Source organism: Gallus gallus, chromosome 23 (genome assembly GCF_016699485.2).
Source record: "Gallus gallus isolate bGalGal1 chromosome 23, bGalGal1.mat.broiler.GRCg7b, whole genome shotgun sequence".
Lineage (NCBI taxonomy): Eukaryota > Metazoa > Chordata > Aves > Galliformes > Phasianidae > Gallus > Gallus gallus.
The window spans coordinates 6196492-6212269 of NC_052554.1; the positions used below are offsets into that span (position 1 = coordinate 6196492).

The 15778-nt window shown below is 51.9% G+C and overlaps 1 protein-coding gene across 9 annotated transcripts; it reads left to right on the plus strand.

Moving 5' to 3' along the window:
- Positions 1-321: 321 nt before the first annotated feature.
- Positions 322-11596, plus strand: LOC121107465. 9 transcript variants are annotated; one of them, XM_046903691.1, is made up of 13 exons: positions 322-1581; positions 2136-2241; positions 3105-3198; positions 3274-3390; positions 3811-4172; positions 4865-4942; positions 5277-5336; positions 6053-6121; positions 6262-6333; positions 6415-6516; positions 7134-7241; positions 7966-8113; positions 8299-11596. In XM_046903691.1, the coding sequence occupies exons 5-13, from the start codon at positions 3818-3820 to the stop codon at positions 8351-8353; spliced, it is 1047 nt and encodes a 348-aa protein (XP_046759647.1). In that variant the 5' UTR covers positions 322-1581; positions 2136-2241; positions 3105-3198; positions 3274-3390; positions 3811-3817; the 3' UTR covers positions 8354-11596. The 9 variants fall into 9 exon arrangements, with proteins under 9 accessions (XP_046759647.1, XP_040507799.1, XP_040507795.1 ...); XM_040651865.2 differs by lacking the exon at positions 2136-2241 and having other exon boundaries at positions 3811-3928; positions 4011-4172; XM_040651861.2 differs by lacking the exon at positions 2136-2241 and having other exon boundaries at positions 322-962; positions 1042-1581.
- Positions 11597-15778: the final 4182 nt, after the last annotated feature.

A 15778-nucleotide genomic window follows, 5' to 3' on the forward strand; every position in this document is an offset into this window, starting at 1 on the left:
CTCAAGAGGGTGGGACAATACGTTAATAGTTTCTCAGAATTCCAGCCCATTTTTGTGGAACGTAATGAATATGTGGATGTTATGTCTGTAAGCATGTAACCAGTGCTTTTCTCTGTGTGCGAGTTAGGAGGAGATATCCCCCCCCGCACCCGGCGCCGTAATGAGCGTACCTGCTTTGTAACCTTACGTGGGTTCCAGAGTTTGATTCCACACGTCACTCCCTTCACTATTAAGAGGACAAAGAACTTCTGGCACAGAAGGATGCCCACCTGCAAGGCTCAAATTGCACGCTGCTTCCTTCCTCTCTGCTCAGTAAAACTCTGTGTTGGGCTCATTTGGAAGGAAGGTTTGGTGTTCTGACTTCCTGGACAGTTGTTACCTAAAGCCTGGAGTGCCTGTGTCAACTGTGGCGGTGCAACTGCCACACCTTCTCTCCCCCTTCTCTCAGGCCTCTCGGTGCACCACTTCTCCTGAGACAAAAGGCGGAGGACCGGTACGTGGAGGTACTCCTCCTCTTCCCTTGCCCCTGCTTGCCTCTGGGTAGCAAGGGGCAATGAATTGGAACATTAGGGGATGCCCTAGTTGTATCTGACTCCTGCTTTGCGCCCCACTGCCCAGGAACAATCCTGGGGTCAATCGTTGTCTGACAGCCTGGGACGCGTGAACACGAATCACGGCTCAGGTGGGGTAGCGTGGAATCCGTGAGTCCAGCAAGTTCTGGGGCTTGCACAACTGGTAGAAAGAACCAGAAGATTTTGCCATGCGAGGGGACTGGTATGGAAAAGTAGCCGTCAGATCTCCATCGTCTCAGACCCTATAACTAGAGATTCAAAGCGAGTGTTAATCAGGAAAATGGATGAGGCCAGGCTCTTCTCGGTGGTGCGTAGCGGAGGACAATGAGCAGTGGCCTAGAACTTGAGCACAGGAAGTTCCATGCAAACATGTGGAAGACCTTCTTTACGGTAAGGGTGGAGGAGCCCTGGGACGGGTTGCCCAGAGAGGTGGTGGAGGTTATGACCAGCATCTCCTCTGGGTTGGGAGGTACTGCCAAATCCTCGAGGCCCTCTACCAATGATAGTGTACCAAGGATAGTCTACTGTGCTGTGATCTTCAGGGACGTTTTCAACACAAGCCATCCTATTGTTCTGTGATCTTCAAGGACACTTCCAACGTACAAAAATCCAGTGGTTCTGTGATCTTCAGGGAGCCATGCAACACAACGCAACACATCCATTCCAGCGTTGTGTGATTTTAGAAGCTGGACGTGAGCCAGCAGTGTGTGCTGGCAGCCCGGAAGGCCAAGTGTGTTCTGGGCTGCGTTAAGAAAGAGGTGGCCAGCAGGGAGAGGGAGGTGGTTGTCCCCCTCTACTCAGCTCTTGTGAGGCCCCATCTGGAGTACTGCACCCAGGCGTGGGGCCCTGTATGAGAACTGTTGAACTGCAACTCCACCTGTGTGACCGGAAGGGGTGGAGCCAGGCTCCACCTCTCCTAAACCCCATTTAAGGGCTGACTGCCACGGAGGAAGGATTGCTCTCTGAAGATCACTCCTCTTGGAGCCCTTTTGGCGAGCCCAGGACACGGGTAAGCTTCCTGTTCATCTCTGATTATTCCTTTTCAAAGGCGATAGTTTCTTATATCCGTATACTTATTTGCTCTACAGGCCCCCAGTAGAGGAAGGGTGTGGAGCTGTTGGAGCGGGTCCAGAGGAGGGCCACTAAGATGATCAGAGGGCAGGAGCACCTCTCCTGTGAGGAAAGGTTGAGGGAACTGGGCTTGCTTAGCTTGGAGAAGAGAAGGCTCCAGGGGGACCTCATTGTGGCCTTCCAGTACTTGAAGGGAGCATATAAACTGGAAGGGGAACGGCTGTTTTTGAGGGTGGATAGTGGTAGGACAAGGAGGAATGGTCTTAAACTGAGACAGGGGTGGTTTAGGTTAGATATTAGGAGGAAGTTTTTCACCCAGAGGGTGGTGATGCACTGGAACAGGTTGCCCAAGGAGGTTGTGGATGTCCCGTCGCTGGAGGCATTCAACACCACGCTGGAAGTGGCTCTGGGCAGCCTGCTCTGGTGGTTGGCAATCCTGCACATAGCAGGGGGGTTGAAACTCGATGGTCATTGTGGTCCTTTTCAACCCAGGCCATTCTATGATTCTGTGAGATTTTCCAGGACCCTTCCAATGCAGGCATGACTGGGAAGAGGCAGGGCTGCTGCAGCCCCAGCTCCACCTGACATGCGAGAAAAGGTATCAGCAGTTGTAGGTTTATTTTTTTGGAAAAAAAAAAAAAAAAGTATACACATTTTAATAGTGCTATATTTAGGGTAGACTTGCGCTTTTATTCGTAGTAAAGAACTTAAGAAGTGAAGTCCCATTTTAGAATCTTTCTTATTGAAAACTAAGTCTGATTCTTCTTGTTATTTTTGCTTCCATTTGGCCCGCTGAATGCCAGAGGGTCAGTCAGCACTGAGACTGCCTGGGAAGCTTCTCTGTAGGGACGGGTGTCCCTGGAGCAGCGGGCCCAGGCCCGGTCTGTGCTGCTGCGTTCCTGCTGTGCCCCTCTCCTGCTCTCCCGCTGCCCTGCGTGACCATGGCTGTGCAGCTGATCCTGATTGTCCCCTCTGTACGGTGTGTGTGCGTGCCACTATGGGGTAGGGGCATGTTTGACCCGCCCCATTCTCCACCCTCTTTTTCCCCACATCTGCCTCACTCTCATCTGCCTGCTGCTGGCTTTGTTCCGGGCGCTGCAGTGCTCTGTGACCAAAACTTACCACCAGGAGCTGTTCTACCGGCTGTGCCCACACCTCGCTGGCATATGTGTCTGAGAAGCCCCTGCACGTGGCCAGCGAGGACCTGCTGCCCTTTTGAAATAAGCACTAAGCAGGGCTTATTGTCACCAGGTAGCCAGACACGATGAGTGAGAAAATGCATGCTGTCTTTTGACACAAATACATAAGCCCCATGTGGTGCCTGGTACAGCAGTTCAGCTTGCCTTCACGCACTTTTCCTGGTCATAGGGAAAGTGGCGGGCTCTGATTCAATGGCAGTGTTGTATGGACACTGTATTGGATGTATATAGACAATGTATTTGGATGCTCTGCTTCCAAAAGTGCAACAGCTTCTGGAGACCCAGGTGGGACCCCACAGGTGATGATCCTCTCGGCACCAAGCGTCCAAAGTGAACTCACCTCCTGCCAGCAGCAGGTGAGTTCACTTTGGGGGACTTTGGTGATGGGAGGTGCCAACCAGCAAGCCTTCAATTTCCGCTACTAAATGCAGGCTTGGAGGCACGCTACGTGTGGGAAATATACTTGGTGCAGGAAAGGGGATGTCCTTAGCCAAGGTGCTGGAAAGCTGAAGGAAAACAGATGAAACTGCAGATCTATCAACAAAAACGTAAGCACGTGACGCTTGACTTGGCAGGTCTGTGAGAAGGTCAGCTTCCCCGTGTTTGTATTTCAGCCATCATCCTCCATACTGGAGAGGCTTTATCCGCTTGGCTTGCTTAATTGCAGCACGTTTGACAAGCATGGATAACCTGTGCAATAGCATCCTTGATCCAGGCCCCATTTCCATATTGCATCTCTTCCCCAATGGCCTGAGGTGTCATGGGTGCACCGAGCTGGAAATAATTCCCTCCTGGGGCTGTTGAAGCCCTAGAAATGTTTGCCAAGTGAAGCTGTGGATGCTCCATCCCTGGAGGTGTTCAAGGTTAGGCTGGGTGGGGCTCTGGGCAGCATGACCCCGTGGGTGGCATCCCTGCCCACGGCAGTGGGGTTGGGGTTCTAAGCTCTTTGCTGTCCCTTCCACCCCAAGCCGCTCTATGATTCTGCGTTTCTATGACGTAAGCACGGGCCCCACGCAGCCCTGGTGCAGCACATCACAAGAGCAGCAGCCCGCGGGGAGCCGCCACCCGGAATCTCGGAGCCGTGAGGTCACAATGCCCCGTCCAATGGCTGTGCGGTGCTGTGCCGTGAGCTCACAAGGCCTGGCTGCGACGCTGACCTGTGCCGCAGGCTTTGCTCTGTGCGACGCTCACTGTGGCTGCAGCGGTGGTGTTGGAAGCATGGTGCGAGTGTGGGGAGCCATGGCCCCTGCCCGCTTTGTCCTCTTCCTCCTACTGATGGCCATGTGTTTCCGGGAGACCTGTGCTGCTCCGTGGCGAGCACCGGGAGCAGGTGGGTGGGCAGAGATGGGACACGGACTGAGCAGCAGTGGGGGCAAGAAGTCAGGCTGTGTCCCCACGGCCCTGTGCCACACTTCCCTGGGGCCGGCCTTCCATGGGGGGTGGTGTTGGGCAGGGGGCGATGGGCAGCACCGCAGGAGCCGGGCAAGAGCCCGTGGCAGCGCTGCTCCCCAGGGCTGGCTCCAGCCATGCCGGGCCATGGCTCTGCTGCTTGCTGGCTGGAGCACAGCCTTCATCGTGGGAAATGTCCTGGGGAGAGCTTGGCAGATGTGTGCTGGGAGAAGTGTGAGCATTTCTGCTCCAGGCTCATGGTACTCCCCGTAGATGAATCCCAGTTTCCAACACAGAGCCTCGGCCCACAGCCCAGAGGAAGAGACAGGCGTGCTTTCCTCCAGTGCTACAGTGTGACCTTCCTGTGCATTGGAGGCCTCCCAGTAAGAAAGCCCCCAGGAGCTGCATCTTCTTCCATGCGGTCCGTGAGGGATGTGGCACATGGCCTGGAGAGAGTATTGTGTACGCTGCCAGGTGCCAGCCTACAGGTCATCCTGGCCACTCTGCAACTTTGGGAATCGTGACCTGAGTCCTTCTCCCATCCCGTTCCACGGCCCAGCAACATCCAGTTACTGAGGGAGAAGGAGATCACACCATCCAATGGGACCTTCTTTCATGCGTTCTTGATTCCAGGTGATGAACTTGGTGCTCCCTTTCCGGATGATCGTTTGGATCCGGATTTTGTGCCTGTGCCTCTGGGACAACCCAGAGGTAAGTTGTGAGTGTCTGTTTCCTTGGAGGCAGAAACATTCATGCTCCCATAGTTTACTTGCGTGCAATTTTGCTTAAGACCCTCTCAAGGTCTTCCAAGCCTATTTGTGCCTTGAAGGGCTTGCACAGATGAGCCATGAGTATTTCTTTACTCGGAGAGCTGCCACATTTCAGTGGGAAGGTTACCGCTGCCCCTCTTCAGCTGAGAGAGCCCTGACCTTCGTATTTGGGCCGTGGCATTCCCTGGCCCACCTTTCCCCACTCAGGGAAAAGGAGGCCCCCACGTGTGCTGGAAGCTCTCCTCACCTGTGTCTGATTACACTTGTGCCTGCAGGCCCTGCTGGTGAATCAGCAGAACAGAACCCTGCCTCTGAGCCTGAAGGGGATGCTGGAGGTAAGTAGCCGGGCTTCACGTCCTCGATATTTGTTCCTTTGTGGCTGGGCTAGTTCAGCAAGGGTTGCGCTTTTCACCGGCCAGCGGGTTCTTCTCCCCGAGAAGCATGGGTGGTCGTTGTTTCTTGGGTGCTCCGTGCTGTCAGCGTTGCGTTGGCTTTGTCTCTGTATCTGCGAGGTCTCCCAGTAAGAAAATTCCAGGGGGCCAAATGTTCTTCCATGAGGTCCCTGAGAATTGTCTCCCACGGCCTGGAGAAAGTATTTGGAAAGCTGTGGAATACCAGCCAGCAGGTCACCTGGCCTCTCTGCAGCTTTGGAACTTTCCCCCCATGTCATTACCTGAGCCCCTTCCATCACCGCAGCTCAGTAAGGGAGAGAGAGATGGGCACGTGCAATGGGAACGTTTCTCCGCTGTCCTTGATTACAGCTGTGTCTCCAGGCAGCGGCTCCCCAAAGCCTAGGTTTAATCCAGTCCATGCAGTTGAGTTTAGAGCTGGGGTGAGCTCCAGGCGGGCGCTCCTCTGGGCAGTTCCACACGGGGTTAGTTCTGTATGATGGTGGTGCCCCTGCAGGCACCCAGGAACTGTTTCCGAGGTGCTCCTGTGTGGAAGGGAGAGAATGGTGTCGTGAAGGAATGCCCAGCTTTAATTGCATCCTGTGTCATTCTGACTGGAAGGATGTTTAATGGGAGTTGCTCTGTCCTGCGTTTGTTTGCAGATGTGACTGGAGGAGGTGATCCAGGTTCCGCTCTGAGCTCTGGGACTGAAATTCCGGCAGATCGCATGGGTATGTCCTGGCTTTGTAATTCCTTGGAGAGCTTTCACTGCCCATTTCAGTGCCATTTCATGGCACGATCCCCCGTATGCTCCGCTATTCAGTGATGCTGTAGCGTATGACTGAAACTTTTCATGGGTCTTTGGTTGCAGGAGTGCCCCCAGGGAGGGCTTTGCCCGGTCATGCGTTTCCTCCTGCGCTGGAGCGCAGCTGGAATCCCAGCGGTGAGTAGTTTGTCTCACTGACTCACTGCTGGTCTTCAAAACCTCATGCAGGTGATATTTAACTTCATGCATTCTGTTAAGGTCCGGAAAAAGGAAAGGATGAATCCAAAAGAGGAAAATACTCCCAGGGCTCATCCCGTCTCCTCAAGGAACTGGTGAAGGAAATGGAGAAGGCAGCGCGTGGTGGGTATACTTGAGTCTGTTCACTGTGAGACCTGGGAAGCTGAGGTCTGATGTATGTGTGTGGACAAGCTGTAGCCTGCACAGCAGGAAGGGATCGCTCAGAGCCGTGCTGTGGTGGTGTTCCATGTAGCGCCTTGCAGGCACTGTCAAGCACCAGAGATGGTCTGCTGCCACTTCTGCATTCAGCCAAGGCCCGGGGGCAGCTGCTCCCCCAGCACGACCATTACTTGTCAGAGGTGCAGGAGGAGCATCCCGAGCTGGGATGCCTTTGCTAATGCTGGAAACAAGGTGGGATGCTGATTCTGAAGGCGCTTCTGCCTGAGCTTGAATTTCAGCCTGCAGATGCCTGGCCTGTGATGGGTGGAACGTGATGGTTGGTGACGCTCACAGCACAGGGTGTGAGGGCCTTGCATAGGAGCTGATTCCTCGAGAGGCGTGAGAGGGTTGGCACCCTCCAATTTTTGGGAGGGCCCAAATGCCCTTGGGCAACGGAGGGGGTCGCAGTGGATCTGTGGGGCTGGGACCAGCAGGCTTTGCCTGAGCGCGGGACTGGAGTAGCTCAGTTCCCGATGAGAGCACATCACATCCAATCCTACTGCCCTGCTTTCTTTCTAAAGGAACTGACCAACAAAGTGAGCAGGATGCACTGCAGGAAGAAGGCAGCCATCCCACACTGCCAGTCTCGGGCAGAGGAACGCAGGCAGCGCCAACAACTGTCATGCCAGGTAATTTCTGTCCCGTGGTCATCCAGTGTCACTCACCAGAGCCACTGTGTGCCTGCAGGCTCTTGCTGCCTGCTCTTGCACACCAGGTCAGCAGCCGAACCTGAGCGTGTGAGCACAGGGCACGTGTAAAAGAAGCCAGGGATGGCTCTCTGAACACGGCTGACCTCAGTGGGGTGTGGAGAGTTGTTCCAGCAGTGTGCCGGAGAAGGTACGTGCAGGCCTCTGTGACGCTGCTCAGCTCCCACCACTCCCAGTTCCCAGAGAGTGGTGAGTTTTGCCCTTTTGGAGCAAAGCCACCCGAGGGCGCAGAGCGGGGTCCTGTGTGGGAGGAGCCTGCAGGAGTGTTTCTCCCCTGGGCTGGCTCCGGCTGTGCCCTGTGCTGGCTGGAGCCCGACCTTCAGCCGGGGGGGGTGTCCTGCGGGAGAGCGCGGGACGCGTGCGCTGGGGAAAGTGCTAGGGATTCTGCTCTGCAGTGCTTCCCACAGACAAAGCCCAGACCCCAGGGCACAGCCCCAGCCCTCGGCCCAGAGGAAGACACGGGCAGTACCTGTGCGGCCTCTCCCTACCCAACGAGAGGTGGAAGCAGTCCTTCTTGTCCTCTGGTGCCTGGGCGCCAGAGGCAGAGGCACCCACTGATGAGAATCTCCTGGGTCCATGAAGCACACTGAGAGGTTATCTGTAGCGCAGGTGAAGGTAACGTGGGACGTTGTCTTGTTTCTCCCAGGGATGAATGCTGGGACGAGCACAAAGGCTGCTGTTGGCAGATCTGCACGAAGGCGCCACATCGCAGTGATGGTACTGTTCTCAGCTGTGCTGCTGTCTGCGCTGGTGCTGGCCTGTGGTGCTGTGATATGGATGTGCCAAAAATACGTGTGAGTTGGCTTTTCCCCAGAACACTTCATTGCTGCATTTGGCAACGAAGCATTTGTGGTGCCAGGATCCTGGGCGGCCAGATCAGTTGCTGGCAGTACACGGCCAGGACTTACATTGCCAAGTCTTTCAAGTTTCCCCTTATTTCCTGTCAGTGAGTAGTGCTTTCTGAAACTCATTCTCACAGAGTGTGCAAGAGAGAAGAGAGAGCAGCAGAGCAGGCTCATCCTGATACCAACTAGGAGAGAATTCCAACTGGAGACGAGGGCAGAACGGAGCTGGGAGAGGCAGCCGAAGAGACTCTTGCCCCATCAAAGAAGAATCTCAGCCATCGTCCCAGTGCATTCCATTCTGCCATCCAAGAGGCCAAAGGTCTTCAAAGTCATCTGGAAGACTTGGAGCTTGAACTCAAAGCCGTGAAAGAGGTCCACGGGAACAGTCCTGAGTGCTGCTTTCTGTCAGGGGACGGCCCTGAAAGTGAGAGCGGAGAACCAGCAGCAGAGCTTTTGTCCTTCACCCTGCATTCTCTGGGACAAGCATCAGCAACTTTTCAAAGATTCTTAGCTCGGCATAGCTACAATCCTGTTGAGGGTCCTAATGAGGAGCCAGAAAGCGAGCTTCCTCTGACCGCTGGACAACACCTTAACGTCTTTGGAGCTGTGGATGAGAATGGCTGGTTTCAGGGAGAGCTGACAGATGGCACAAGAGGACTGGTCCCATCCAATTTGGTTGCGGAGGTTTCAGATGACGAACTGGATACAACGATGCCTCCGGAGCTCTGTGCTCTCCTGCTGGATACTTGATGAATAAGTGGATGCAGAGATTCCATCATGCAGCAACATCCTGTCAAAATTCCTGCGTTACTCCATCTGCAGGACTACCCCCTGCTCCACTTGATGTTCAGGTGGAGTGTGTGCAGGACGTGGATGAGCTCCTTTGGGAACACTCTGAGGTGACTGACAGTGTAACTGCATAGTCTTGTGGTATATTAAACAAACAAACAAACAAACACCACCCACAATAAAACAACCAACCAACCAACCCAAAAAGCTCTGCTCTTTTTCTTGGATACACTGAGGTGATCCTTTTTCTAGCTGAGACTTTGCAATGAGTCTTGAAGCAGATTTGAGCCGGTAGAAGTTGGCAGTGAATGCATTCCGTTCTCCTGTCATTTGTCTGTTTCAGCCCCTATACCAAAGGTGATCTCCCTGCTTGATGGAGGGGAATACCTGTGGATCCCAGATGCTCATAGCTCAGTGGCTTTGAGAGGAGACCTCCCCCCATGTGAAGTGGTGGAGGGGAAAAGGTGTTTGGGGCCCGCAAAAGCCACATCTGTGCAATATTTTGAGCACTCTATGCTATTTATAGATTTCCTCTGCCTTCCAGCAGGAGATGGGATCACAAATATAAAGGAAAATCCACAGAAAAGTGGTGTAGCCCAAAGTCTCTGTAGAGTCTCTGTGGTGAAAACCAGAAGAGATGTCCATGGGGACCTGGAGCAAGGAGAGCACTTCAAGGAGCCTCTGGGAAACCATCCGGGAGAGAGAGTGAGGAACACCCTGGACAGCAGTACAGTTCGAAAGTGCATGAAGACCAGAGGAGCAAGGAAGTATGCCAGAAGAAAAGTCAGAATCCATGTGATGAATGTGGAAAAAATTCCGACCTCGTTAACCACCACCGTGTCCACATAGGAGAGAGACCCTGTAAGTGTTCTGAGTATAGGAAGGGCTTTTTTAAACAGTTCTCAACTCAGCTCTCACAAGCACATCCACGGAGGAGACAGACCATCAAAGTGCCCCAAGTTTGTGAGAACCTTCAAAAGCAGTTTCTCCCTCATGACCTACCTGCACATCCTCCCTCTTTGGAGAAGCCTGCAGTGCCCCACGTGTGGGAAGAGCTTCAGCCAGAGCCCCAGCCTGGTCACCATCTGTGGCTTTGCACAGTGATGAACCTTACAAATCCCTTAAGCAGAGGAAGCACTCAGGGGCCAAAGTAAATCATGGTCCCCCTTCCTTGCATGGGAATAACCCACACTGCTTTCATTCAACTGGAGACATAGTGTTGAGTGTACATGAAAAGGGGAGTCCAGAGCAGGTTATGGCAAAGACACTGGACACCCTTGAGTGGGTCATTCTGCTAGGTGGCACAATTTGGCCACGCCTGTGTGCAGGGAAATGCCCCGGGGAAGTAACCTCTTCTCACCCCCAGAGAAACCCATCTGCTGTGTGGCAGCAGGTGAGGACCCAGAGAAAACCTCCGATGAACTGAGAAGTCACCAGGGAGGAAGAAAGCCTGTCTGCAAGGAGTGTGGGAAGAGCTTCAGCTACAGCTCCACCCTTAGTAGACCCCAGTGAAGCAACACAGGTTAGAGCCTCTTTGAGTGCCTTGACTGCAGAAAGAAGTATGTCCAGAGCTGGGAGCTCATTGCTCACCAGTGGATCCACGTTCAAAATGCTGTGAATGTGCAGCCTGCAGGAAAAGCTTCAGGCACTGCTTGAGCTTTGTGAGGTGCCAGAATGTGTGCATTGGGGAGAAGCTGTGCATGTGTGTGCTAACAAGTCCACATGGCAAGAAGCCTTACAAATGCCGCGAGTGTGAGAAGGGATTTGGGCAGAATGCAGTGCTCCTCACTTGCGGGAGATGGCACTCCTGGAAGAAGTGCTGCAAATGTCCCGAGTGTGGGAAGAGCTTCAGGCACAGCTCCAACCTGGTCAAGTACTAGAGGATCCACTCAGGGCAGAGACCTTAGAAATGCCTGCAATGCAGGGAGAGATTCATCCTGTGCTCAAACCTCATTAAACATTGCCTAATCCACATGAAAGGAAGGCCATACATGTGTCTTGCCTGCAGGAAGAATTTTCAGAGCTGGTACCTCATTTCTCATGGGAAAACCCCCACTGGAGAGGATGCTGGAGACCCCACGGATGGAGGAGACCCAGATGCTTCTCACCACACATGAAGAATTTGCAAAGGAGATGGCATCACAGCCACCCTCAGGATAAGGGACTTACACCCAGGAGCTTCAGATGGTCTTTTGTTGCTAACAGAAAAAATTCTCTCCCCATGCAGTTTTTTTTTCTGCTCTTCCTGCAAGCAGCTTTTTGAACCTGTTTCCTAAGGAAGAGCAGCTGCATAGAAGTGTTCTGTATGTCCGTGTTCCCTCAGTAATTTCTGAGTCTACTGATGTATCAGATATGAGGGTCAGGAGAGCAGTAATGTGACTCTTGGAGGTTTACTGAAAATCACCTTCAAACAGAAGAGAAAAGCCTGCCTGCAAACATTCATTGAGCAACCAGCCAATCCAGTCACCTTTGTATCAGACCTCAGGGAAGTAATGTGGAAGAAACAAGCCTTTGAAATTAAGCTTGGTTTGCTCTGCCCCTCATATACCTGATAATTGCATCCCTTGCCTGGCAGATGGCCTTTCTGTCGGGTGTAGACGAGGAAAGGGGAGGAGGAGAATAAAGCAGCTGTTTTGTCCCAGAGCTTTGTTTCACTGGAGTCTGGTCCTATTTTCTGAAACTGAAAGACTGTGTGTGGAAGAAGGACAGGGAAAGGTGCAAGGAGGTTTTGGTTTTAGTACTGACTCCAGCCCACTGCTTGCTGCTGGGAAAGGTGTGCTTGGCTCCGAGGGAGAATGCATGGGTGGAAAACCAGCAGCTGGGGGTTAGGGATCCCCAGCAACAAAGGGCAACATCCCAACCAAATGCTGGGGTGATTTGTTTTTAAACTACATCCAGCTAAGTCCTGTCCCATTGCACCTGTCATATGTCTTCCCATTCCCTTTAGGGTGCCCCTGAAAAGGTGTTCTCCATTTTGCAGTTTTGTCTGGTTTTCTCATATCCTCAGGGCCTTGCAGCACTGAAAGGAAGGTTTTCCCTCTCTCCTTTCCCTCTGCAAAATCATTTTAATTGCTGAGTGCCCCCTCATGTTTTGGCACACTCCATGTTTAGTTGCATCAAGAGTTAGAAAACTACTTCTTTTTCCTCTCTTCCTGAATTTCCCTGTTTTCCCTCTGCTTTGGGGAAAGTCCTTCTGTTGCAGACGTGACCCCTTGCAGAGCTGTGAGTGCAGTGCTCAGGCTGCAGGAGCAGAAGCATTTCAGGTGCCAAAATGGTTTTCTTTCCTTGTTGTGGTGGAATGGGGTACACAGAGAAGGAGGACTTCCATTCTCAGGGTGGATGTGCACATGGGAGGGCGTGCAGGGTGGGCTCTGTTTTGGCCAGTTCAGCCAGCAGCTGTATCCAGATGGCAGAAAGTAATGCCTTCTGTCCCATGTCACCTCTGCACAAACTGGAGCCAACTCAGCCATGCAGACAGAACTCCCAGGGTAACAAGCAGCCCTGCAGATCTCCATGTGCAGGGTTGTTATGCATAATTGGTTTTTCACATTGGCATCCAAAGTTTGAGGCACTGTGTGTTGCCAAGATACTTGGCTGCTCCACTTGGAGCTGTGTACACCAGAGCACTTTTCCAGTGTTTCTATAGAAATACACACAGCATGAGGTATAAGCAGGAGGAGCTAGAAGGTTTAGCTTGGCTCCAGAGCTACAGCAGCAGCAGCACAAATGAGGCATGGTGGGAAGGGTCCTGTGACTGGTGTGTTGTGTGTGATGGATGGCTCTGGGCCCTCCAGGACAGGTGAGCAGGACAGGTGAGATGGGATGGTATTGCTATATGTAGTGGTGGGCTGGGCTGGATGGAGCTTGTAGATGGCAATGACACAACTGGCAGTCTCTGGGTATGGATTAAGGGACAAGGAAATGAAGTGGATGTCAGTGTGGGAGTCTAGTATAAGCTATCCGGCCAACTATACCTATTAATTATTCTTCAAGGAATTAAGGGATATTTCTGGAACAGCCTCACTTGCCCTGATGGGTGACCAGCTTCCCAGATGTGAAGGAAGGGTACCACACCGTTGTCACAATCCAACACACTGAGTCGTCTGTTGTGCTTCAAGGAGTCTGTTTTATTGATCACACTACTACACACATATATACGATACAGTTCCCTATTGTGAAAGATCACTCCCCGTGACCGTCACCTTAGCAAAGCAGAAGCAACAAACATAGTAACTAAGCTAGTCTCTCTCTTGCCGTTCAGGCCTGAGATGCCCATGGCCTCATGGGAGTCAGGCTAACTGTAGACCCCCATGGGGATGGACCTCCAGCAAGTTCTACATAGCCCCCTTCACACTGTCAAAAGAGCAGGCCCAGGAAATCCCTAAAGCATGTTGATGATAACTTCTTGGCACATGCAGTGAGTGCCAACTGGGAAAGGTGCCGCCTTAAATTTGTTGCTTGTAATCTGAAGGGGTCTAGCAGGTGAAATGACAACAGGTGGCTGTCTTGGCTATAATGATCATGAAACAGCCTAGTTTAACTGAAGAGCACTGCATTCTGCGTAATTCATGTTCTTAGGGAGCCCAGTGCTAAATGATGTGTAGATGATCTGATTCAGAGTCAGGGCTTTGTACACAGAAGAGCAGCTCCCTTGCTGCAATCCATTGAGAATCAGCCCCCAGCACTGAGGATGCACTAACGGCCCCAGCACAGACTGAAACTGCAAGCAGACAATCCTGCTAAAGCACCACCTCCATGTGAAGGTGAAGGGAGAGCTCATTGTGGTTCTAACTCCTGCTGATGTTATCTACAGTGATAATGGCTCACATTCCTCACATGATGAAATGCAAAAATGAGCAAAATAAGAAGGAATTCAATGGGTATTTTATGTACCTTACTACCATCCATCAAATGTGGCAGTAGAAAGAGCAAATGTTCTACTGTTAAGAACTGATGTCGGATATTCTCCCCTGCATTCCCCTTCCCCTAAATATGCCTTAAAATGAAGGGGAAAAAAGACCTGTCCTCATCCTCTGCCCCCTTCCTTCCACCTGACTTGCCTGAAATCACCTTTAAACACTCGTGTAGATTTCCAACGTGTCCCTTCTTGCCATTCTGTCTTCTTAAATGCATTTTTCCTCCTGGTGATGTTTGTGATGTGTTTGAACCAGCTTTCCAGAAATATTTAGTTGATTATATATTTTTTTCCTCCTTTTATCATTACAAACATAAAGAAACAAACAAAGAGGATTTCCCCCCAGCCACACATACTCCTTTCCCACCAGCCCAGGCAGCTGGAGAGCCCAGAGCTCCAGCAATGACACCTGCAAAGAAATCCGCTTCTTTCCATCTCATTCATATTTCTTCCAAATATTTGGACCAGCATTCAAAAGTATATTTTGTGATTGGCAGGACCTGACTTTTGGTGGGTGACTGCAACGCTGCCTCGGTTTCTTTGCTCTCTGTACTGCTCATCAGTGCCTTTGGAGAAGTTCTGAGTCCTGATCTTCAGTGATGGGCAGCAAGTCTCAGTCCTTATGGAGCTCTGGCCTGCTGTGGTGCCCAGCAAAGTATTCACCAGCTTTTCTCGATGACTCCCCAGGCAAGTGAAGTTCCTCACACTGACCATCAAGTAGGAGAATAAAGTCTTGACTGTGCTTGCAGCAGTGGGGCTGATTCCTCAACCCCCTAAGCCTGTTGCAAAAGGAGGTGGGTAGCTGCTATCCAACCATCAAGCTATCAAGCTGGTATGGGGAAAAAGGGTTGGGAGGACACGGTGGAGAGCTATGGAGAGCCATGGTGCCTCCTGCAGGTGTGGTATGCTGAATGTCAGACCATCTATCAGAAACAAACCTAGAAATGGCTGCAGACCATCACACCCTTCTAGGCAAGCAGACCCCCTATGGTCTTGCAGAGATCAGGGTTCCTATAAACAAAGACACAAGAGTGACTTATTGGTCTTGGCCTGATATAATTAAGGGATATAAATTATTCATTTTACTATAAGGTATAATATCTTTATTCATTGTCTCCACATCTCCTTTCTGCCTGAATGATTTCTCTGTGCCTTGCTCCTCACTTGCACCCATCCTGGCTTGCATCATTAGTGGTGTGGGGAGCAGGACTAGGGAAGTCGTCCTGCCCCTGTACTTGGTATTGGTGAGCCCTCACCTCGAGTCCTGCGCTCAGTTTTGGGCACCTCAGTACAGAAAGGACATGGAGGTGCTGGAGTAGGTCCAGAGAAAGGCAACAAGGCTGGGGAAGGGTTTGGAGAATATGGCCTATGAGAAGAGACTGAAGGAACTGGAGCTGTTTGGTCTGGGGAAAAGGAGGCTGAGGGGAGACCTTATTGCTCACTGCCAGTACCCAAAAGGTGATTACAGCAGAGCGGGGCTGGTCTCTTCTCACTGCTGACAGGTGACACGATGAGGGGAAATGGCCTCAAGTTGTACCAGGGTAAGTTTAGGCTGGATATCAGGAAACACTTCTTTATAGAAAGGGTTGTTAAGCACTGGGATGGGCTGCCCAGGGAGGTGGTTGAGTCACCGTCCCTGGATGTGTTTGACAACTGTTTGGATGTGGTGCTCAGGGACATGATTTAGCAGAGGGCTGTTAGAGTTAGGGTAGGATGGTTGGGTTGGTGTTGGACTTGATGATCTTTAAGGTCTTTTCCAACTAAGCAATTCTATGATTCTATGATACAGAGCAGGCTCATGGTCTTGAGGTTGGAGTGACTTATGAAGGCACAACAGGCTGGTTCTATCTTGCTTACTCATGGGGATGGCCCAGCTGACATCATTAGGGCCTACCTGAGTGTGAAAATAG

Coding starts and splice junctions, on each gene's coding strand:
- LOC121107465 (XM_046903691.1), top strand. CDS start 3,818: ATGATTCTGCGTTTCTATGACGTAAGCACGGGCCCCACGCAGCCCTGG. Junction 4,173..4,864: donor GTGGCGAGCACCGGGAGCAG/GTGGGTGGGCAG, acceptor TCTTGATTCCAG/GTGATGAACTTGGTGCTCCC. Junction 4,943..5,276: donor GCCTCTGGGACAACCCAGAG/GTAAGTTGTGAG, acceptor TTGTGCCTGCAG/GCCCTGCTGGTGAATCAGCA.